At 40.1% G+C, this 25,184-nt stretch overlaps 1 protein-coding gene and 1 long non-coding RNA gene across 16 annotated transcripts in view; one reads left to right on the forward strand and one right to left on the reverse strand.

The window, feature by feature from the left end:
* Positions 1-21,844, reverse strand: part of PTPRK (protein tyrosine phosphatase receptor type K) — a 407,715-nt gene extending 385,871 nt beyond the window's left edge. For 7 of the 15 annotated variants that reach the window (XM_065056904.1, XM_065056903.1, XM_065056912.1 and 4 more), the window contains exon 1: positions 21,536-21,841. In XM_065056904.1, coding sequence (XP_064912976.1) covers positions 21,536-21,647 — 112 coding nt within the window. In that variant the 5' untranslated portion in view covers positions 21,648-21,841. Of the gene's footprint in view, positions 1-21,535 lie in introns of all 15 variants that reach the window. The other 8 variants (XM_065056910.1, XM_065056909.1, XM_065056906.1 and 5 more) reach the window with 3 other exon arrangements.
* Positions 21,845-22,343: 499 nt separating this feature from the next.
* Positions 22,344-24,357, forward strand: LOC110362620 (uncharacterized). The gene is made up of 3 exons (XR_010471357.1): positions 22,344-22,483; positions 22,636-22,713; positions 24,128-24,357. It is a non-coding gene; the product is annotated as an uncharacterized LOC110362620 (long non-coding RNA).
* The last annotated feature ends 827 nt before the right edge of the window (positions 24,358-25,184 follow it).

Consider the following 25,184-nt stretch of genomic DNA (forward strand, 5'->3'; position numbering starts at 1 on the left):
ATTATCCTAGAAACATAGCCCCTGAATAAAATTATTTCAACTTGTCAGCAAGAAAAGCAACTCTTTCAGTTTACTCATACTTTCTTCTCCTGGTGTCCTTTTTGTTTGCATTAGCAAACACAATTGGAATGAGTGTTCAAGAATTAGAAAATAAAGTGTGTGTGGTTACTTTTTTACTAATAATCAAATATGCAGAAAATAAAATTATATGAGGATACATACATGCACTTTACTGATGACTTTTTAAATGGTCCTTGTCTCACATAAAAGGAAAAGATCATGATTAATTCACAAAATTGTTACAGAAAGAAGCAGGAATAGCTTCAGTGATAACAGGTATAAAAATCTTGTAGCATTGCTTTGGCAATGCCTGAAATATTTCTCATTTAATGAAACAAAGAGGGAAATTAAATATAAATCTTCCTGAATATAAGCAGATTTTTTTTTTTTTTAGTTTTTCATTTAACAGTGCCAAATGCTGTATAAAATTGCCTCTCTGTATATTAGAAGTTTGCATCAACCTAGCCTGAAAACAAAATGTTCACACTTCTCATTTTTACCCCTCTTTGTTCAAGCTAGAAGTATGTAATATCCATAACACATACGGCTCCGCAGTGAACTGTGACTTCAATGTACTTACTTGACAATGAAGAAAGCCTTAAGGCCCGTATTTGTAAGAATAAAGCAGATCATACTAATCTGGCTCTAGGAATTTAAAGACTGGTATCATATTGCAAGTAGCTACCCACTTGAACATAATTTCTCCTCAGGTTTTTCTTTCTACTTGAACTGCCAGCAGTGTTAATCAACTCATTCAAGAAGCACAAATTACCACCACAGAATCCAAGGGAAGCTCTGGATCCCACACTGAACAATACACAAAACCACAGAGAACTTAGATTTAACTGCTTTTGACATCCTTCTAAACAAACCAGTTTCCACTAGTGACTTGGAAGCCTACACTCTATATTTAAAATTATCCTACAACACAGTCTTGAAAGCTTGAGAATTTTCCTTTCATTAAAAATAGTAAGCTAAAAATGGGATAGATTTTCTTGGGAATTAGAAATTTTAACTGAAAACCACAAAGTTTATGCTAATTGCTTTGGGTAGTCCTGAAGTATTTCTGAACAGGGTTCACTTACCTTTTCTAAGCACAGTCAATTTAAAAAGAATAAGCAAGAATACCCTGTACAGCTGAAGCATTTCCCAGAAATCCCAGTGAACTGTAAAAGCTTCAAGTATGTTCAAAAAGATGTAACATTGCCTGTATTAAAGATGGGATTCAAAGCTGTATACAAACACAAAAACTGTCTTGATTTGGGGGGCGGGGGGTGGGGGGAGGGGGGCGTTAATCCCTCTCTTATAGTACTATGTCGTGTATCTGATCAGAATTTGACCTCTGCCTAACTTCTTTTAAATCAGTGAGGGAAGGGGAAGAAAGGAAAAAAAATTAGGCAGCCACCTTACTAAACACAATCTCCTTGCTTTGGTGCTTCCATTGTTTGTTAGTTTCTCAGTTTTAATTTTCACTCATATTGTTGTTTTCCTATTTAAAAAGCATTTCAGTTATCATTACTCCTGGATTTTTGAAAGGCAAGTAGTCATCAGGGGTGTTATACTGTACAAGAGAAAAAAAAGAAAAACACTGAATACAGTTGGGTCAATTGTACTGTCACTTCAGTGGGAGATGTGACCAGCAACCACTGGGAGGGTTTTTTTTCCAAATCTGAAACAGCTGAAGCTTCTTTTTCAAGGCAGAAATCTGAAAGAAAGCATTTTGTGACTATCTGCATCTCTGCCTTCAGAGTATATTTTTATGACAACAGGTTGCTAGCCCTGTGCAGCTCACCAGAGTGCGTATCAGATTCCGCAAATGAGGAACAGAGCACCGAGAGTGACAAAGCAAGGCAGCACATCGTACGTATGGGGGGCTCAAAGGTGGGAGCAAAACTCCGCAGTCAGGGAAGTCTCAAGATTATCCTGATGCAACCCTGAACTGACTACAATTTAAATGAAAGACAATTCCTTCAAATACGATAAATAAGATACTAATTGCAGCCTTAACAACATTAAGAGCGATCTTTAAGTGTACTGTTTCATGGCAGAGGGCACCTTGTCCATAGAAATCGCTGAAGAATTCTGTGCCAGCTAAGCCATAAAGAACTCTTAATCTTCCAGTTAAACATCAAGCAGTACAATAACCAGTCAAAAATCACTTACTCAGATATTAAAACTTCACACTGAATCTACAATAAGTTGTCTGTACGCTACAAAATTTTGTTCTGATCTTGTCTGAAAGACTGAAGCTTTGGTTGCTGTAGGAACAGCTCACCATTTCGGTAAATGGGCAGGATTTCAGGATCATGGAACAGTTCAAAGCTGAATGCTTCTGCTAAGAAAAATGCTGTGTGAAGCAATTAGCAGTCTTAGCTACGATATCATTTAGAAAAGGGTAATGAGCTTCTATCTGAACTAGTGAATTAAGTCACTAGGCAGCTGGAGCAAGATGAAGTAATACTCAATGCATAAAGTTAACACAAAGAAAGGAGTTTTCTTGAACAAAATATTTCAAGTTTAAAAAAAAAAATAAGGACAAACTTTACACTTCTGAACAGAAACTGCTTCTGTTTCAAATTCAAACTTCACAAAAAGTCACTCAGTTTATCACAAATTAAAATAAACACAAACTACTTTTCCCACATACCAAACATTCTGAATACATTAGCTCAAAAAGTTCACAATAGGAAGAAAGCTTGTTTCCCAAACATCAGTATGCATCACATCAAATGCATCATACATGAAGGTGGGTTGTGTTTGGTTTTGAGGGTTTGGGAGAGGGACATATTTGACTTGTACACAGCAGCTTGTTTCTTGGTTTTTAACCATGAGAAGGTTGCCTATAATAACTTCAGAGCACAGAGTTTCAAGGGGACTTAAACTAATCCCTTTCAGAATCTGCCGACACAGCACGCTCGCAGCTCCAGCTCCTGCTGGATTTGGTTAAAGCGGCTGAAGGAGTTAACTCCCCCCTTCACCAAGCAAATGCCCACAGAAACTACAAGTGGGACCTGGAGACGTCTCAACCCAGCACATCACCTGTGACCATCACCAAAGAGGACTGGACACACTTCTCTCTCCGGGATATACATTTCAGTCTCAAGCTCTGTTGAGGTTTACTGGAGCAGAGAGTCAAGGATAACAACTCTTTACATTGCCCCAAAACAGATCAACAGACTCCTCAGGGACATGAGCTTTCTGTATGGTTTCTCAGGCTAAAACCAACCAAGTCTCAATGAAAGAACTGCACGAACACACAATGCGCTCTTACTGATCATACCTTAATGCCATACCTTTAATTGACTGTTGTTTTGTTAGGGACACTCCTTTATACACCTTTCCTTATTGATATCCTGAAAAGCAGCCTTCTCCTGAAAGCTACTCAGCCTACACAGCTCAACACAAATAAGCAAAGATATATCAACTGAGTCAACTCTTTTTCAGAAGAAACACAGTCAGAGAACATTAAAAATGCACCTCCCTGATATACCAAGGAAGAAGTCTGAATGGGGCCTGCAGAGACTTCCCAGAGTAGGATGAAACAGGGGCTCAACATTAAAACAAGTGTTTTTAGGTTTATGTGCAGCAGAGCAAGGATGCGCTGGGTCATAAACACTCTTAGGCGAAGATTAAAAGCAAGCATACATGCTCAAGGATGGCACATTGGAACAATGATAATGAGACTGAATTAACTCTAAAGTCATTTATTTCACTTTGAAAAACTTGTGTAGCCTCTTCTTCCAGAATTAGTCTACTTTAATCCAATTTACCCTAATCCATTCCTAAGGTGAATTATACTAAACTGAATTTTAATACATCATTTTAATACTGTATGAAAGCAATCCACAAAGGAGTTAACATGATTTAACTTCTTTTTTTTTTTTTTTTTCATTTTTACATTCATTTTTAATTTGAATGTGACCTTATTGACACATACAGACAAATCACCTTCAGCCATGCTTTGAAAAAAGGCCATCCCAAATAGAGAAGTTGGGCCTGACAACATGGAGCAAGGGAGCTACAGTCACTGCTGTGCCAGGCAGAAAACTTTATGTCACGTGCTCTCCCTGTTGGAAAGGCAACTTCTCACCTGGCCACCTCCTTAAAAAGCCAAGGGTTAAACAGGCATGAGGGGTTTCACCTCAACAAGTGTTGCTGGATACAACTGTGAGACGCTTTTTTTGTGGAACAGTAGAAATCATATGGAAGAACTTGCAGACATCCTCTTCCTAGCACAGCTATGCTTACTAAAGAACAGAAGCAAGCAGTTCAACTCCAAGCCTTAGCTGTCCTCATGACTGACTTGCAGTGTAAGTTAAGTATGTGAGTGAGTCTGCATTAAGGATCAGAAATCTTGCTCAATTTGTAGCTTTAGAGAAGCGGGGTGGCGGGGGGGGAAGAAGAGAAGAAAAAGAACTGCACGTATTTCTGCAAACCCATTCCTCATCTGCAATGAAAACTTCTGAAAGTTTTTTGATACTGGGCTAGGTGGGAATGCATCACTAAAAAAAAAAAAATAAAACAAGAAAACTTAAAAAAAAAATTCTAGCTTCACAAACTGCAAATTGTGGCCATTACCCATTGCTGTGTTGTTTGCTGCAATCAAAAAGAAATCATCTCTATCATCTTCCTAACTGCCCACCTGGTTCTTACAAGCTCCTGTTAAAGATTATCCCCTTATCCCATCTTGACACCAAACAAAGCCAGCTCTCTTCAGGTGCCCCTTGTAGATCACACCATCTAAGTCTTAACCATCTCAGCTTCTGAGCCTCATCAGCTCCTCAACACATTCGTTTCCTCACATCCTTCTAGAGATGGGAAGAGTGCAAGAGCCTGAAAAAAAAAAAAAAAAAACAAAACAACCACCAAAAAACAAAACAAAAAAACACACACAAATAAACAAAAACACAAACCACACCAACCAAAACAGGTATCAATCCCAGATTCCTTTTCAGCAGGGTCACCACTCAGCCACTATCCAGCCCTCACCCAGGTATAAGCATTTCTACTGCCAAGACTGGCCCATGCACTGATGTTCTTTGTCCAGATGCCCTTCCTGACTCCATTAAAAATTAAATGATCGGCCCCAAACTATTCTGGCTTGCAGTAACATACCATGTGCCATGACTACCACAGTAGAATAAAGAGATGCCACAAGTTTGTAAATTGTGGCATTTCAACAACAGATAGCCCCTATTAAAAACAGTTAGGAGCACTGGTCATCCTCCATTAAAAAACTGGCATTGAAAACGAAAAAAACAGCAATAAGTGGTAGAATCAGTATTGTTACTACAACATGAATTAGTTATGCTCTCCTGAGTGCCTACTAAAAGGCACACCTTTGAGAGCTGACATCCACAAGATTACTAGCAAAAGCAAAGTTTTGCAGTTAAAAATTGGGGGGGGGAGGGGGGGGGGCGCAGCAGAGGATTTGTCTTCAGATTTCCCCAGTGTGCAATCAAATATATCTCATCTGGAATTGTACTTTGAGATCACTAATTTCATCTACTAATACTTCCCTGACTTCTTCAGTGAAAAAATACACTAGAAGAACAAGGAAAAAAGGGGCAACTAACCTTTAGAGTTTGGAATTTTTTTAAAAGCTCCTTTCAACTTATCTCTATTTCTAACCTGATTCATCCAAATATGAACCATAATACTAATATTTTGAGTAAGAGCTGGCTCAAAAGTCCTTTTCTGCAGGCATTTAAAGAAAAGTGTCACAGGAACACATTGATCCTAATAAATTAGAATAAAGTTTAAGGAAAACTAAGCATAAGAACATGCCTTTTCTTCTTTACAAAAGATTGTGGTTTAACACTGTAGTGTTAAATACAAAAATATATCACACAGTTCACTAACAGATAAACATAGACTATGGAAAGTTTGCGCCTCCCTCTTCCCCAAGGGAGATCTAACTTCTGAAACTGTGCTTTCAGGAGCTGTTGAAATAACAGTTAGAATGACAGAGGTTTGATATGTCAATAATGACATTGATCCTCCATTGCTTAAACAGAAACCCGATCTGCTTATTACTTACACTGTGTAAGAAAGAGGATTAAATATGAGAAGAGTGAACTTGCCACAATTTGCATTGCAAGATTAATAAAATGTTCAACAGTAGTTTTGTTGCTAAGTCTGCTAAAGTAAAATGTTCAAATGGCCTTGGAAGAATCTATTTGACAACAGAGCATTAGTCTCTGAAAGAAAGTCAAGGCTATTTACTATGCAAGCGCTATAAGATCATCCCCTTGGTATGGAGAACGCATGTTGATCCTCTTTCCAAAACAGATTTTCGTTATTCTGTGTGATATTAATCTCCATGGGGGTGGACACCTCTGTGAAGGTGCAATGGTTCATCTCCCGGTTCTGGTCAATTCTTGTTTTAATCTCATTTCCAGATCAGAGTGTTCACACATAGTGCGATATTAATCTCTATAGGGGCAGACATTTCTGCTGGCCTTAGCGCCCAGCTCCTCCTCTTCTGGTCAATTCCTATTTTCATTCTAATTTCCTGTGATTTATATTCCTCTTTCAAGTTTAATATATTCTGCTTCACTCTTCTCAACAAGTCTCCTCTCTCCCTTTCAGAGATTTTTCACAGGTAAACAACTGGTTTGGTCCACTCCACCAACAATTTCCCTCGAAATCGTGGCAGGTGTTATGGTGTTATCGCCAGGTGGAGGTGTTACTAGTATAATTCTTAATAAATGTTGTTGTCATCAATACCACTTGCAAACATACTGATAAGGTGTGCCTTATTAAGGACTAGTTTTCTCTGTGAGGTTTAATTTTGTGCAGCCTTGCTTCATACAAACTGTCAATTGCCTGTTTCAGGATGGGATAACCCCACAACTAGGTAATAAACTAGGATATAAGTTAAAACATAAGAAACTAAAGTATAATGCCTTATCATAGGCTTTCTGATTGACAGTAAAGTCTCTGAGCATGCAGTCCACCTGCAAAATGAGAGATGTTGTACAGACAGACCTCACAGGAACATTATGAGGCTGAAGTATTTCAGGTCTCTCAAATATTAATCTCACAAGGGGCAACAAAATCTCAGAGGAAAACAGAATCAGAGATCTTCAGCCTTCATGATAACTGGCCTCAAACACTTTGAGACTGTATCTTTGCTCTTCCCACTGAATACAGAACATTGAACGAATATGGTATTTAATTTGTCTACCTAAACAAGCATTCAATTTTACCTGCAAGGTTTGCATCTCAGCCTTGAAATCACAATCAACTTTTCATCACCAAATCATCATTCCTCATCTTTTATTTGCTTACCAACTGAAAAACATACTAGACAAATGGTTAAATCCAAAACACATACAGATGTATGTTTCTAAAAAGGGCATGAAACATTATTTTAAAAATATTGCTACTGTTTCTCTTCAATTTTTTGTCCCATTGATTTTCGTATACTCGCAGTGAGCCATTCTAATGTCCTACCTAATTGTTTTTAAATTAGCTATACCTGTATTAGGAATATGGTTCAAAACAGCACGAAAAAGTGAATGCCCACACACATAAGTGTGCAGACAACCCTACCCAAACATAACCTTATTTCACCTTTGGAAAAAAAAATTAAAACATTTATCTTCACAGCCATTCAAGTTACAAGCTTAAATAAAAAAGGAAGCCTTCCTACTTATCCAGGTGAGTGGATTTTCCAAGTCTTCCACTTGAAACTTTTTGGAAAGCAAACTGAATTACATTTCAGAACATTTATCCAAGCTTTGGCGTAATTTTACTGTGCATTTGCACTTTCATATGTGGTCCTTATGGCTGTCTGTCTTCTAGGCTACTATCTTCTGTAATCCATTAGCCAGTTTTCAAACACTGGTTACAGTCCCCCATTAAGAGTATCTTCTCTTCCCATGCACTTCATCTCCTGCTATTACAACATTTCATCATGCCAGAATCTGTAAACAGTGTCTGAGAACAAACTACTCTCTTAGGTAAACTGATCAATCATATATGAAAGAAACCAAAAATACTCCAGGGAACCTGGAAGTGTTTATATATTTTACCATGTATAAACACATTCCTCAAACAGCCACTGGGTCCATTTATGAGCTATACATCAATTACTGAGCATTTACATAGAAGATACAATCACTGGTAGTTTATCTCACACACTGCTAAAGGCAAATTCTGTTAATTATAACTTATTTAGATGGAAATTTTCAATATGTGCAACTCTGATGTTCTTAACGTTGTAACACTTTCTCTACTTTTTCCCCTTCCCACAAGATGAGAGTAATTCTGAGGTCTGATCCCCCACCTTTTCACCTTTTTTTTTTTAATCAGGTTCTGAACCTCAAAAGTATAAGGAAATAGCAATTTTTCTAGACCTAAACACAGCCAAAGTAGTCTTTTACACAGGAAGGCTCCATTTTCTTTAAATACTGAGGCCACGTACTGCCTTCTCTTTTTAAATTCTTACACAAAGAAATGTAAATTTAATCAGATGCTTGATTACCATAGTTGGGATACAGTAAACAAGCAGGTGAGAGAGAATGTAGAAGAAGGGCAGGAAGGATGGTGTCACAAACAAGACACAGTCATCTTGGATGCAGAATTTCTCAAAAAAGGATTAGGAAGTAAACAGAAACCAGTTTTACCAGGATTCCTCTTTGACAAGGCCTTTTTAATATACTAATCTGGAAGCTAAAGATACAGTGATCTGAGAGTTTAACAAACCCCACACCAACCAAACAAAGGCTGAGCAGAAGCAAGAAAGAAACTGGAGAATTACCAGGAAAGTTACCAAAACCCCCTGACTTGCAACTAGGAGCCTGGAAGGTGAGGTCTTAAGCAAGGAGGTATCCAGCCCACAGGCGAGTACACTGGTTTGTGTACTGTTTAATCTGTCCTGTTTAATCTGGCAATGCAGAAAACATACAGCATGAGTGGAGTGGTTTGGAATTTTACTTATTACTACCCACACACCTGCAATTGTCAGTATAACAAGATGATGATAAACCACGAGTTACTCCTAAAGTGCCAAAAGCTGACGAGGAGTAACAAACACAGGCTTAACATCTTTTGATTCTTGGTCCACATTTTGCATCTCAGAGAGAGTAAAGCCATCCTCCTCATTGATGACACCATACTGAAGAAACCCAGCAACTTCCAGACTTTCACAATGGATTTGCAGACCCTTCTGCTACTTTTTAATATTTCACTTTCTTCTTCAAACCTTTTGTTTCGTTTGCATAGCCACAAGGCTGCCACCATCTCAGGATTCAGTCCTCAACTACAAGATAATAACTGACGCAATGTGGAAGAACACAAAAGAGGATTTGGGGTATTTTTGGTTTAAGGGGTCTTTTTCTTACAAAGTTGTGATCCCAGGACCTCAATTTTCCCTCTAAACAAAGAGCAGTTGCTTTTCCTTACTAAACTATCTATTCAATAATGAACATCAGTACTGCAGTGTACCTCAAAAGTAAATCAAATTGTTATTGTATTTGGGAGATAAATAAACATTTACCAACTTCATTCACTTATTCCTGCGTCATCTAGGGTCTGCCTACCATATCAACCTATTAAATTTGAGCATCTTGTTTGGCACTTGCTTCAGTTCCTGGCTGCCTAACTTTTTTTAGGTTTAGGCTCACAATGCAAGCACTTTACATCCAGGTGCAGGTGTTTTGTTTATTTGCTTGTTTTTTAATCATGCATTCACTTCCATTAAACAGATTTTTTTTTTCTAATTTTCTTAACTTCAACATCACGGAATAAGACTGACCCTTAAGTAACTTAAGGTTGCTTTCAGGTGACAAGTGAAGAATACGTGTTTTAAGACATGGATGGTCAAAATTCTTTCCCTGAAACACAAACTATCTAATACATGTTTTCATTCCCATTTCCATGCTTAAGCAAACAGAGAGATGTTTATAGTTAGCATCTGGATACCATCACTATGCAATGCCATCAAACAGATTATTTCAGTATTCCTAGGGTCTGCAAATGTCATTATCAATCACAAATGCTACTCTTTCAGGTTCACAGCCTCATTATGTAGGCCATAAAGCTCAGACCAAAGATTTTCAAATACATGGTTTCTGTCAAATTGAAAGTAATGTACAGTCGTCCCTCTTCTGAATGCTCATAAAGAACATCTGTGCAGTCTCTCTAAACAAGAGCATAATCTTGCCCTTCCCAAATGCTGCTTGCTTAACACAACTCCCTGTTCAACAGTGGACAGAAACACCAATAAATCACCAGACAAATTGCACATTCAGAATATAAACTCAAAGAAATACAGAAAAGTGAGCCAGAGGGAACAACCACCACCCCCAAAAAAGCTGTTTAGTGTATCTGCTTCAAAGTGCTTAAAAGAAGCTATAAACTGTGCTTGGTAGTTAACTGCTGCTGAGTAGACACAGGACAGAAATCAGTGAGAAACTTGCTCATCCTCTGGAAAGGACTGCAGACCTGGAAGCACTTCATGCCTTAAACGTGACTCAGGAGGAGCTGTCAACCTACCCTGTAGTATTCAACCAAATCAGCATAAAGAGATTTCAAAGGAAAGGAAAAAAAGTACCGAAAATAACACACCACATAAGAATGCAACACCTTCCCATTTACGCAGGATGAATCAAAGCATTAAACTTACTTTATCAAAGAAAAACATAAGCTAAACAGCCTGGCTTGGCTATTAACAACATCCAAGCTCAGTAACTACCAATAGCATTGTTTTTAAAAAAATCAAAGTTTAATATTAAAAAACAAAAAGTGATAACTTCACTGCCAGGTTTCAGCCATCACAGCCAGAAAAAAAAAAAAATCATCTTTACATTCTATGAAATGACACCCATCTATTTAGTTTGCATTAACCACAGAAATCATACTCCCTTTTCATTACCAAGCTTCATTTCAACTGATCCAGAAATCCAAATCATTACACGCTAAATGTTTTGCTTTAACCTGGAAACAATCTGTCCTTATTTTACACTTACATTTGCACATAGATTATAGCTTTATGTATGTACACAGCAAGGAGATGAAGGGTTTTCTTGGTGGTGGGGATTGTTGGTAGTTTATCATACTATCTGAAATAAAAGGTAGCAAGGAAAAGGAAAGCCAGCCCCACAGAGATTTACAAGTGTGAGAAACTTAATATAAATAGACCTTTTGCACTAAACAAGCCCACACACACAAAGCATTCATATGCTGTGGAATTAGTGCACAATTTCTAGTATTTTCACAAGTTGGGTTAGGATGGATTGCTACTAAAAACGTAGTGCAAAAAGAATATTTCTTTGGCTTTTCTGAATGGAATAAGGAAAAGACTGAAGAGGACATTTTATTACATTTCTGTTGTGAAAAAGAGGAAAAGCCTCTTTCACTGGAAATTTTCTAGCCTGAAAAACTGAACATTGAATGCACCAAACAACACTGTAATGTGAACAAAGAGATACACTTAAGTAGTTATGTGAAGGGGCATACAAAAATTTCTTGAAGTCTGATGATGTTTATACTCCTTAACCGTTTTTGAGTAAGGCATCTCATATACCCTGCCTCCCTTCAATTATGGCATGAAACCCCACAACATTGTCATAAAACTCTTCTAACAAAAAACAAGGAAAACCAAGGAGATTAAAAAAAAAGGAGGTGGGGAGGACAAGAGTAGTGCAAATCTGACAATCCACTTCTTTTTTCAGGGATGGGGGAAGGAATTATGAGAAGGCTGAGTGGTTCTGAGTTTGGTTTGGCTTTTTTTTTACTTATTTAATATTATTTTTAAGCCAAGACCATTTATCTCCTCTGTACAATATATGATGAAAAGCACTGAAAAGTTAATACACCAAAGTTTTGGTGTATTGTCTATTTAAAACTTATGTAGCACACAGATTTCAGCATACTAATGTGAAAGATACCTGAAGAAATGTCTTGCACAAATATAAAAAAGCATTTTTTCAAATGAATCAGCTGTTGAGCAAAATATAAAACTCCCTTTGCTATTTCGGATTGCTAAGTTTTAAGAAATTGTCCCTTTTAAAACATTTTTAAGTACCATGACAGCAGTCAGCAATGAGAACTTATCTCTGCTCTTCGAAGTCATGAACTTGCTCAATTTTCTTCAGTGCTCTTTTCACATTTTCAAAGAGGCAAACGGGACAACAGTAGAAGAACCAAGACAACTCATACTCCCCATTTTGATCTTACTCCAGTGTCATACCACACAGAAATGATACAATGAAGTGATAAAATATCAAACCAGAGCATTTTTTCTTATTAATAGCTACAGGGCAAGTCTCCAGCACATTTTAAAAGTTTAATTTTTCACTGTAGTGAAGAAGACAAAAGTGGCCTAAAATTTTAGAACTTCAATACACTTTTTTCTCTATTACTTAAATCCTTAAATCATTCAAAAAGCAAAAGGTATCCTAGATCACGCTATAGGATTCACAAATAAACATGGCCAATGTTTGGAAACAAACAAACAAAAACTCATAGTAGTTCAAGAAGTCAGTGATCCAGTCAAAATTTTCATTCTGAGCTGATTTGAATTCATTTGAGCTACAGCCATGATTGTTCTTCATAACATATTTCTCTTCTGGTTAATATTCATCAGTCATTTTTACTGTTACAGAACAAGTGTTTACACACAAAAGAAAACATACAACTCCACCTCAGAATAAATTGAGTAACCAGTGTGTAATAATTAGATTGAACATACCATAATTTAATTGCAGCAGAAGCTGGTTTGAAGTATACAACTGTGTCTCGTAAGTCAGCAGAATTAAGTTCATGACATGGTAGTTGAGAAATGTTTTCTTTTGCTACTCAATTAATAAATATAATCACATGTTTTTTGTAAATGGTAGCAGAAGTAAATTAGTTTCTTCTGGCAAACTGAAGGGTCCAATCTTTCATACACTGGCTAACAAAAATAACCTTATCTTACCCATAGTACTAAGCAAATAATTTCAACTTTTCACAGCACCAATCCTCAAGAAATCAAGTCTCTCGAATCTTTTACTGAGGCATATACTCAGTGCATTACTGTAAATATCAGCTAACTTCATATACATACGATCCTCTTAAAAAGAACAAATGCCTGACAGGCCCATGCATAGCACCTCCTAGCTTCAAACAAGTTTTTACATGTTAAAGTTAATTCACGCTTACAGAAAATACTTTTTTTTCTCTCCCATCTGGACTATTAGGCCAGAGAATCTCTTTTAGATCTGATCCACAGTCAAAATGTTTTTTTTGTTTATTTGTACACCTACCATTGGATAATTTGGGAAGAACAACCAACACAAACCTAGCAGCAAATAAAGCTATGCCAGCAAATAAGCCTAATGCACTACCAAGTTTTAAACCTACAGAGACATAAGTTTACTATTATGGCTTATTCTGCTTGAGAAAGTGATTGAAAGATACTAATACAAGGTTGCCCCATTGCTGTGATGTTCACTGTGACTTTTGGGAACCCCACCCTCTCCTTCTTTTTGGCAGTGGCAAGCATTTTCTCTCCTGTATATGGAGCCTCAGACATTGTTAACCAGAGACTAGTATATCATTTGTGTGTCATGCTATTACTCCATAGCATATTTTGCTGCCATATGCTATGTTCTTAAGCCAGAATACATACTACATATTACAGATGTTTCAATAAATTCATTGACTTAAACTCCTGAACATCCACCCAGTGCTTTAAGGACACATTCCCCCTCATTACACTCAATTCAGCAACCTCCATTCTACAACCATTTTATCTATCAACAACAGAAATTATCTTGATTAACAACTTCACAGAACTTCTCATCTGCAGTCCTTCAAATAAAACATATCGCAGTGCTGTGCCATTAGCTCATTGTTTTCATACTAGGTAATATATTAGATCCTGCTGAATATTTTTAGACTGTTTAAAATAAAACAGTGCAAAGGCTGTCAAGGCCAAGATTTGACCATGACTGCAGTCACAAAAAAGACTGGGTTAGATCAACAAATAAATGGTTCCTAACTGAAATACATGTACAGATTTGTTAACAGAAACTCCAACTTTTATGGAAATTAAATTTCAGTAACAAAAAGCAAGCCTAAAAACTTCTGTTGTCCCAAATTCACAGGTCAATACTTAACTTTTTCCTTTCAATGGACAAACGTGGCTTATTACAGATAAATGTATCAGATACTAAGTCAACTTAAAGAAGCTCTGTAAGTGTGTAAGTATTCTTTATAATCAACAATTTTAAGTTAATTTCAACAATTTTAATGGTTATCAGGCAGCTCAACATTCAGAAGAAAAAAGTATTTAAAATAGTTTCACATGCCACCAACATCTGCTTTTCAAGTCTGAGGGTATGTGTGCATGTACATACCAAAAACCCTAAAACAAACATTCTTTTGTCATATTCAATGTTTTGGGGGCTTGGGTGGCGTGTGGCTTTTTTTCCTTGTTTGTTACTTTGTTTAAATACAGCATTGAGTTGACATAAACACTAATAACATTGTTTAGGAAAAGATTTCAGTATGTTTCTGTTAGCTTCTAATATTTATAAATATTTACAAAACGTCTAGAAAAGTGCAAACATGACTTTCAACTATATAGCTTCCTGGTAAAAGTAGACTCTGACTTTAAACTACATGGTAAGCATGTAGTGACTTAATAAGCATAGGTGACTTCAAACTAGGTAGTTCACATGGTTTTAAACGATATAGTTTAAAATCACTTGCAGTCAAGGCTTATCAGGAAGCAGCACAAGGTAATGGCCTTTCTGACCTATAAAATCAGGTGCAGCAGGACCTTATGCTCGGCCAGATGCTACAAAATGGTCATGGATGCCATTTACCATTCTCCTCAACTGGCTCACCACAGTCTTTAGAAACCATGGCTATTTTTCCTACCACATCCACAGGGCTCATGGGCAATCCTATCTGAACACCCCACTGGAGAGGGAAGGACCGATCACATGGGGAAAAAGGTGAAACCGGTTCCTGCTGCACCCCAAAATGGGTGTCACAACATCCTCTAATTTTAGCCTGGTATCTAGGTGTCACCTCCTCCAAGCCCTCTGCTGCTTGCCATCATAGCTGTTCTCTACTAAGTCCCATTAATAGGCTACTTCTTGTTTATACATTTATATAATAAATGCCTTAGCTATCTGTTATAATGAAAGAACACAGTTAAGCCCAGCTTGCTCAAAGATGCATGTCAGGCAGAGAGACGCCAGCACCATGTCATCGCTCTGTGTGCAGTCAGCCAGAACACAGCCTCAACCGCCTTCACCCAGCCTGACCCCTCCAGCTTCAGAGGGAGCACCGGGCTCCTCTTCCCAGCCCTCTCCCAGCCCTCCTGCCTCCTCTGGGCACTCCTCAGGTGAAGGAAGAGCTGCACAGAGAACAGAGTGTGGAGCCAACATGACTCAAAACAGCACAGGTTCACCTTGCATGAGGTGTGCTGTAATTACAGCTTATTATCAAACCAGGCCATCCCACCACCAGCCCTCAGCATCCTATTACACCAAATTTATGTGGTCATATATCTTCAAATCATCTATACTCACTGATCAAAAGGAAACTAATCCCAAGCCCCATCTTTCCTCCAAGAAGATTCACATAAAGCTAAACAAGCTCACCCAAAGGCGACACGGTGGCCAGATCTTGCACAGAAAAACACCCAAGAGCCATTCAAGTGAGGGAAAAGCCCCTCTCTGTGGCAGCAGTAAATTAAATAAACTTAATGGCATCAACAGATTGTAACTGACGCTCCAAATCTGAGTGCACACTTCTGGGAGCAGCACTACAAAGGCGTTTTTCCATGACAATAATAAACTATGACAGATAGGATCCCATCAGCACATGAAAACATGAGGTGTGTCCTGACTGACTAAGTTATCAGGACTAAAGCAATAGTTTTGGAAGCTTCCTACTGCACATTCAACAGGATCTGTGTTGCAAAAGCTAGAGCAGGCATTTCACCAAAATAGATGCTAATGTAAAGCAAAGCTGACATTTAGTGACTTATCCAGCTCCTGAGAGGTAAGATGACCTAAAGGTCTTCCAGTTAAAGAGGTCATACACAGACACCATAGACTTCAGAGAAAGAAGCAACTATAGCAATGTTGCACACCACTGCATGTTAATCCAGATACTACCAACCTTTACATGTAAGAAGATGAACTCTTTTTAACTCACTTGTGTCAACAGCATTTCAGAAAGAGGAAACAAACTGCAGTGGTAAGCATTAAACAGGTTAATTCATCCCAGACATGCAGCACAAGGTCATGGGTCCTTCAAGAGCCTCGCTTAAAAGTACCACAACCCAATTAAAACAAAGGACTGGTTAAAGACTTTCCCCTTTCACAGAGTCCTGCTGCCCACTGACACAGCCACTCCACAGAAAATCATTTAATCACAAGATCTCAGCTCCTCAGTAATGAAATAGTTCTATAAAAGTGCCAGCTCACAACTAGAAGCAGGACAAATGGTCAAAAAAGCAAAGCGACTTTCAGGAATGATCACACCATGGATAGGAAATAGAACAGAAATCATTATTATTATAAATACTGTATAAATCTATCAGGTAGCTGTCACTTGGATACCTCAAGCAAGGTAGTAGAAATGGAAAAGAAAGAGATGACTGTTAAAGGATGAAAAAAAAGATACCGAATGGCACCTTCCTAGCAAATGGCTACAAATGGACTTTCCCAACTAGAAAACTAATAGTTGAAGGCAGGGTGGAAAAATTCTTCATGGCATTTAGAAGGTAAACTGGGAGCAATCATTAACCATCTCTTAATACAAGACCTAGAAGATACTATATACAACTAGCAATTTAAAACAAACAAACCCTTAAAGTCCATAGATTTTATTTTTTCCACATAACATATAGATTCCTTGTCACAAAGTCAGGCAAATGTTAAAAGCAATACAAGCTGATGATGTTACTAGGCACAAACACAGTTACCAGAATCCACTAAATGACATTAACTATCAGCATATTGTCTCTGTGGACAGTGCTCAGAGGAAGTCACTCCCCTTGCTAAAAATCACTCCCCCCTGAGTGCCCACCATCAGAATCTGGATACTGGGCTAGGTGGACCTCTGCCCTGATCCTGCGCAGATTTCTTAACCCCACTCCCTTTTTTAAAAAAAATTTTAATTATCTTATGTAGATATTAAGTAAGGGCAAGACATCCACCTGGTTTAAGATGCACTTTACATTGCTAGAAAACTGATCAAGCAGTGCCATGATTTCTCAGATAAAAGGGACTAAACAAGACTTCTGGGATCACTGTGTTCTTGGTGCTTTCAATCCCATTCAAACATATTTATTTCCACTTTGAAGACTCATATACATTTCATAATTGTAATATTGTATCCGCAAATACAAATAGAAAAGTGACCTCTGAATCAACAGTGCCATGGAGCAGACTTTAATGTGTAAAGGAAAGTAAAACATCTGGAAAGGAGGGGGTGAAAGCAATAAAGTAACTTCACTTTTCATTCCACTTATCTTCCATATAATTTGTCAATACATTTTAACAGCTTCGTAGAAAAGAAAGCTACTGAGAAGTCTCTTACACATACACGCCTACCTGCACAAGTGTCTCTTGTATATCACATGCAAATTGTAGCACATTCAAGGATAAAATACAACTGAAGCAACTTTTGCTGTTCTGAGTTTAATTACTTAAAAGTATTTTAAAACATTTTCAAAAGGATTACAAATTCAGAAAAAAAGATATGCTTATTACAATTATCATATATTTCTCTATAAGTACATTTAATTACAAAATCCTTATAAAACAAATATCTTTATAATATCCAATTTTTGAGCTAGATTTTTTCTCAAAGACAGACTATACCTATTTTATTAGGGGGGGAAGATTATTCCAGAAGTATTTACTCTTTCATGACACCATATCTACTCAGAATAAGAAAGTCTGAGGAATAAAAACTCTAATAAAGGACATGAACTTGCAAAACATATAGTCTTCCTTTTTATGCTCAACTATTCCTACAGTCTGAAATACCACACTTAAATAACTTCAGGTAAGCTGACACATTTCTAGAATTTCTATCCTCTTATCTTTCATTTAGTATCAAAAAAACACACACTTGCAGAGACTGCATCAGAGGCAGTGCAATGCATATTTCCATCAGCTAGCTGACAAGTTAGCAGTGTTCTTAAAAAAAAATTTGACATATTTCTTTTTTTTTTTTTCAAAATTTGAAAACATGCAAATTACTAAAAATTATATTCAAAAATATAAGTTCAAAGTGATCAAGTTATGGAAACAAGCTGAACTTGTTCTTTATCAAACTGTAGGAGTTGCAGATGAAAGGAGGTGCTATATAAGGAATAGCCAGACTTTAACGGAGAATGTGCTGCCAAAACATTTTGGCCTAGATTCTGACAGACACGCACTCAAGTTGAAGGGTCATGGAAAGCAGCGGTGTAAAGAAACAATCTACAGAGACCAGAAAACATTACACTGTGGATTATAGCTGAGTTGGGAGGGCAGAGAGAAGATGCCCGGGGTTTTTTGTTTGTTTGTTTTGAGATCTGTGAGGAAATACAAAAGATACAGTGTTTCAACTGCATGAAAAGGGGGTGGAGATATACAAACACCATTTTTAAGACAGCAAGCAATTACAAAATGTACCTTGTTCCTTCTCCTAACTTGCTGTTATTCTTCCTCTTGCCTTCTCATTTGCTTTCATGGAACATGGAACAAATAACAACCATCACACAAATGCTCCTGAAGGCCAACTTGCAAGAAATTCATACACTGTAATTTGATTAGATTCTTAATAAACACATCAAATTTTTCAAGAAGAATTCTGGACCTGGTCAACATTCACGCTCAGGAGTAGTCCAAAGCATCATAAAACAAAAACAAAAATCAAATTATAATAAGAGAGAGATTTATGAAATGTCTAGATTGAATTAATAGCTTCAGTAATGGCAAGGAAAAATTAATAGTTTTAAATTCTTACAATTCAGACAGTAAGAATACTAATAAAAAGGAAGCTGAAAAATAGTTAGATTCAGTTGAACAAGGAAAAGTTCAAGCTGTTACATTAAGGCGAGGAGGTGGGGAAGATGCTTGTAAAACAGTACTTCTGTTAAACAGAGGAGATGACTACAAAGCAAACAGATGCTCCTGTGTGCACCAAACACAGAAACATCTCATTGCAGGCTACAGAGAGGCCCTCACTGGAATTGATACATGAACTCTAAACCTTTGTGTCCTGCACCCACTAACACCAGGATGGAAATGTCTCATCAACAGACACAAAAAAACAACAAACACACACACACACTTCAGGGACTGGTTTAGAATACGGAACAAAACCAAAGTTTGTGGTAGTTATTAAATTCAGAGCCTTCAAACAAAGTGTTCAGTAGGGCATAGCTCTACATGTGGATATTGAATGGATTTATAAGAGTCAGAGCACCATAACCTTAACTGAATACACTGAAAGCACCAGCTACTAACAAATCTACTTCTCCAAACCTTCAAGAAAGTCTGAGCAACTCCGGAATTAATAAACCTCTGATCAGTGCAACACATCAGTATTTCTGATGCTTGGTAATGGAAACCAAAGCCTCCAGCAGCTGACATGCTATTAAAAATAAAATAAAATAAAAACACCCACACCTCGTGTTTCCTAGATACAACTGTGCAACTCCTTGACAAGCTTCACCTACTCTGGTCAGAAGGATGTTGAACATTCTTCTCTGCTTACCCAACACATACCCCACGGTATCAACCTGGCTTCTTGTACTTACAGTTCTAAAAAGGGCTACATGCCACATTTTCCGCATAAAATACCACAGACCGTATAAGTTATCAGAACTTCCTACTCTTACGCCAGTGAACAAGCTCATAAAAACATCTTTACGTAAGAGCTACCTTTGGCATTAACATTAGCCTGATGAGTTACAGCAAAGGCAAAATCACCGGTCTGATTTCAGTATGGTTTTGAATTAAAAGATGTTATGTTTGGGCATATTCTATTTCAACTATTCCCACAACATACGAGCTGCATATATGGTACACTTGGTAAAAGGCTTGTAGGTGCTTACGTAATCTTACAATTCTGATACGCAGACATTAAATTATCCACACCAAAGGCAGCCACATAGGAGGGATGTAATCTGTTCAGCCCAGCACCATTTCTCTAACTGCTTCAGCACATTTCTTAATTGATGACACATCTCAAACGTCTCAATTAAAAATTAATTTATAGGAGGGCAAGAGAGAAAGAAAAAAAAAGCCTCCTAACTACATATCAGTCCTTATGAAAACCATACTTCCAAGTCTCATGGGTGCAGTTACTTTCATTAATGGCAGTTTTCAAATCAGTATTCTATGATAAAGGCTTCAAACGCTTGTCCAACAGATGCACCCGATGCGATTGCAAGTACTATTAAAACAAGAAAAAAAAGGAAAAAAAAAAAAAAAAGAAAGAAGAGCCTGAAGTCTACTTCAGTTAGTCCTTCACATAATACTTCACACCGCAAACAATAAAAACACGCACACACTACAGCTTCACTCTAAGCAAACGAAGGACGCTTCATTAAACTCCAGCAGAGGAGGGTTTCGGGGTCCGGCACACGAACCCCCCCCGCCCGCATCGTCGCGGCACAGCCCAGGCTGTGCTGCCCCCTCCCTGCCCGGGGCGAGCGAGCGAGCGAGCGACCGCCCGCCCAGCCCCAGCCCCGCCGCGGGCTCTGCCCCAGGCTCCCCCGGGGCCAACAACTCACCGCCGCACCGGCCGCAGCTCCCACCGCCCAACCCCGGGGGCTTTTATTCTGCAAAACCCCGTGGCGGGGGGAGGAAGGGACGAGAAATTCTTGGTTTTCAAACAAAACAGACATCGGCCCCATATACTACTTTCCCTCCCCTTTCTCACCCACCACTCTTTTTCTTTTGAATGAGGGTGGGGGAAAGAAGGAGGGGAGATCCCGGTAGCTGGCGGCAGCCCGGGCCGTGCCTACTCACCCCATACCTCGGAGCAAGGGGTGCTCTGCGGGGAAGCGACCGGGGCGCCCCGCGGGCTGCACCCCCCGCGCCGGGCAGGGAAACGCCGGAAAAAGTTTGAGCGGGGAAAGGGGCGGCAGTGTCTCCGGTCCCGTCGCCAGCACCGACGCCACCTGGGAGGCTGGCGGGGAGAGGAGAAGGAGTGCAGGAAGGGGAGTTTGCGAGGCTCTTGAAACCCGTGCCCTGCCCGTTCCAGCGAGCCCCGCGCCGGTCGCCCTCCCCGCCGCACCGCGCCTCACAGACCGGCGAGGCTGGGTGGGAGTGATGGGGGTGCAGCCTTTGCAGCCCCACCGCCACCCCTCGGGGGTGGGAGCCGGGACCCAGCGCGATGCTACCCGCAATCCCTAGCGACCCTCTCCTCTTCCTTTCCCTTCCCCGGAGGGCACCCCGGGCGCGGCGCAACCCGGCCGCACCGCCTGCCCTCACCTGGGCGCCGAGCGACAACTCACCTGCGGAGAGCTGGGCCCGGGCCGCCCCGAGCAGGGCGGGCGAGCAGCTGGCCAACAGGGCGAGCGCCGCCAGCAGCGGCAGCGAGGCGGCGGCGCCAGCCCCCCTGCCCATGCCGACTTGCGGAGAAGTTTCCCAAAGAGGCCGGGGCTGCCCCGGCCCGCGGCGGCGGGCGGAGCTCGCCTCGCCCGCCCCTCACGCCCCGGCCCTGGCCAGGAGACCCCCGCGCCGAGGGGCGCCCGCTGGCCCCGGGGCGGCCCGCTGGGGCAGCCGTCTGCGACGCGACGGACGCAGCGGCGGCAGCAGCACCGGCTCCTCTCGTACTCCGGAGTTACTTTGCTGCTGGGCGAGCGGGGAGGGAGGGAGGAGCCGAGCGCGCACGTCCAACCCCCGCTCCCCGGCACTTGGCAGGGGGAATGTGGGACTCCGGCCCGCAGCCCGGCGCGGGCGGAGCGGCGCCCGGCAGCGCCTCCTGCTGCAGGCGCCGGGGCCAGCACCGCCTGTGCTGGGAACGGCTCGGTACAGCTTTTCCCGGCACGGCTCGGGTCGGCTCTTCTCCTCTCCCTCCGGCACGGCACAGCCTGGTTCAGCGCGGCCCGGCTCTTCTCGGCTCAGCTCGGCTCGACTCGGCACAGCGCTGCCCGAGAGCCGCTACCGCCGGCTCACCGAGACACCCGCTCGCAACCCCTCGGCCGGAGGGAACCTGCCGCCTCTGGAGGAGAAGGAGGCTCAGAGGAGCGAAAGGGCTGAGCTGGCGGGGTGGGGAGGTCGTGGCAAGGGAGCACGGCCGGGGGGCGGTGGATCCCTGGCGCTGTTTGCAGGGGGAAAGTCCAGCCGCCCCGGGTTGGATTTGCTGGTTGTACCTGCTTTTAGAAACGCGTTATAGATCGGGTGGCGAGCGTTGCGTTACTATCGTGCATCAAGCAGCCTGGCTGAATCTTCGAGCCAAGGTTTGTGGCTTTTTTCTTTGCCCCCTTCTCTTTGGCAACACTTGCCCGGCACGTATGCCAGTGAAGTCTCATCGATCGGGATTGAAATTGTAATAAACGGTATTGCCATTAGTGCTATTATTTCTGCATGTGTTAAATAACCGACCTTTCAGACAGGTCTGTGTGCAGCTGTATGACTCCGACACCCACGGGCTGTGAAGCAGGATCTTCTCGACAGATCCAGACTCCAGGTATGTGTATAATAAAGGCCTCATTCTCTGTTGCAGAAAGCACTGGAGATCCGTGTGCTTCCAGAGCGTCGGACCCTAAAAAGCACTTAAAATAACGGATAAAGGCACCAGTGCTAGAATTTCTCTTTAAATAAGCATAATTTCCTCCAGATTTTTAACCTATTTTTATTAGGTTTTTGCATGGCAACTTGTAATTAGAGATGTTGTATAATGATTACAACAGAACCTGAAACCGCTGGAAGCTCACAGGTTTTATTGCAAACTCGAAATTCAGTCCGGGTTCATCAAAGGTTTGCTGTGATTCAAAATCCTTTCTAGCCAATGTGTGGCAATTGATAGGTCTGTCTCTAAACCCCGACAAAACCTCGTGTTTTCACAACAAAAAAACGGTGAAACACAACAGCTTGCTTTGTTATACAAACGAACATGTACTTCACACCCCCACCCCCACCCCCAAAAAAAAAACAAACCCACCCATCACTAAAAAAGCTGTACACCTGGAAACACCTGTACTTCATTTGGGTGGAGTGGCTAAAAACCGACTTGCATACTTACTGTGAACTATAAAATTCACCAGAGAGTATGAGAGGTATGGGCAACATGCGCATGTAACCCCACTTTTTCTCCAGGTATGCAACTGTCAAACCATTATGTGTAGTTCACTCTGTCCTTCTACTGTACTTGGTTGGCATCCTGACAAACACTTAAAGTTACACATGAGATTTGGGATCATTTTTATATTATGTGACATAAACGGATTTATTTTTGTTCCATATTTTGCATTTTTAGACATCTAAATGTTTTACAGTCTTTCACATTTTCAATTAAGAGCAAAGCATATTTATGTTACCTCTTGAACATCTTTTAAAAACTGTCTGAGCTAACAACTTGCATGCTAAATGTAAGCCAAATATAACAGCCAAAAGATGGAGAGATCCCACAGTAATGTCTTTCTCTCCAATCTGAAGAAAGTTTGTATTTATCCCAAGTGTTGTCTTTATCTTGATTATTACAACCTTTAAATAAAACGTTGAATAAATTTCTGTCAAATTGAAAAAAACTTGGTTCTGAAACTCTGCTAGATGCCTCTACCCTCTTTGCATTCCCTGTTAAACCCTGTTAAAACTTTCCCATTATACTTTTGAATGTTGTTAAGCCCATCATAATATATTTTTTAATGTAGGCTATCATTTAGTTGTGTTCATAGTGACTGACAGATGTCTAGCATAATATATCATATCACAGTAAAATTCTTAAATTAGCAATATTCCAATGCTATAAGATAGAATTCATATCTAACATGGTGTTTTACCATGGTATTTGAAGAGTGTGTAAACTACATGTTATAGTAAAATACATATTCTTAACCAGCAAAAATATTTCCATCTTCTCTTTTGTTGTTGTTGTTTTTCAGGAACTTTTAAGAATTCTCCTAGAGCATGAAGGGATTTCAAGAGATTTAAATGAATTTTTTCTGGCCAAAAGATCAGATAGTCAGGAATTCTCATTATCTTGCTGCTTCCACCCGACTTTCCACCCCTCTGCTCTTTTGCTTCCTTTGTGAAAATCTGCTCGCTTATTTTACAAACCTTAGCAAGATCCAAGGCCTTGAAGATCTGACTCTTCAAGGTTGGAGATCCTAGAGAAAATTGAGAATTGTATCGACTCAAGTTTTCTTTGTGTTATCCAATAATGCCCACAGCAGGGTCTTTATTGTATTTTGACTTCTGAAAAAAAATCTCAGTAAAATGTACTGCAAATTTCAATTAAATGTATTATTTTACTGCCTGGAACTCATGGAGGCTTTTTTAGAGAATTCTAATTTCACAGAGAACCAGTAGCCAATGCTCTTGTTGTAACAAACCGTGGACACATGGACTGGAAAGGAGACAATGCTGAGGGTCTTACTTTTGAACCTTTGAACCTTACCTTTGAACATTCTCCCCTGATACAGTTGTTTTTGGATGCCAACATGGGGCAGGTAGAGGGTCTGAAAAGGATGGGAGTTCACTACTGCATATCATGTGTGCACAGGTGGACTAGGAAAATAGCTTCCAAATAGGAGCACCCCACGTTAACCCAGCTACTTGTGGTAGCTGGTGGGAACAGAGCGTGCAACAGGGGAATTGCACTCTGACTGTCAGTCCCCAGGGGCACCTCTGCAGCTCTTACTCATGTTCTCCAGCTCCCCTGCCATCAGAGCTAGTGACACATTTGTGCCATTACAGAGAGCTGTGTGGCATTTCCCATTCTGAGACTCCTGTTCGTGCTTGAACACCAACCATTCTCAACAATGTTCATGTTTCAGCCTAGAATTTTCCATTCTTTACACACAGACAGGATCGGGTTATTACTTCCATTTGCCTGTCATTTTTGCAGTTCGGATAAAATAGCCTGTGATTTTAAAAAGAGAACACATTCCCAATTATAACACATTCCCTATTATTGCCCAAATCCTGTCTTATTTTTTT

Source organism: Columba livia, chromosome 3 (assembly GCF_036013475.1).
Source record: "Columba livia isolate bColLiv1 breed racing homer chromosome 3, bColLiv1.pat.W.v2, whole genome shotgun sequence".
Classification (NCBI taxonomy): domain Eukaryota; kingdom Metazoa; phylum Chordata; class Aves; order Columbiformes; family Columbidae; genus Columba; species Columba livia.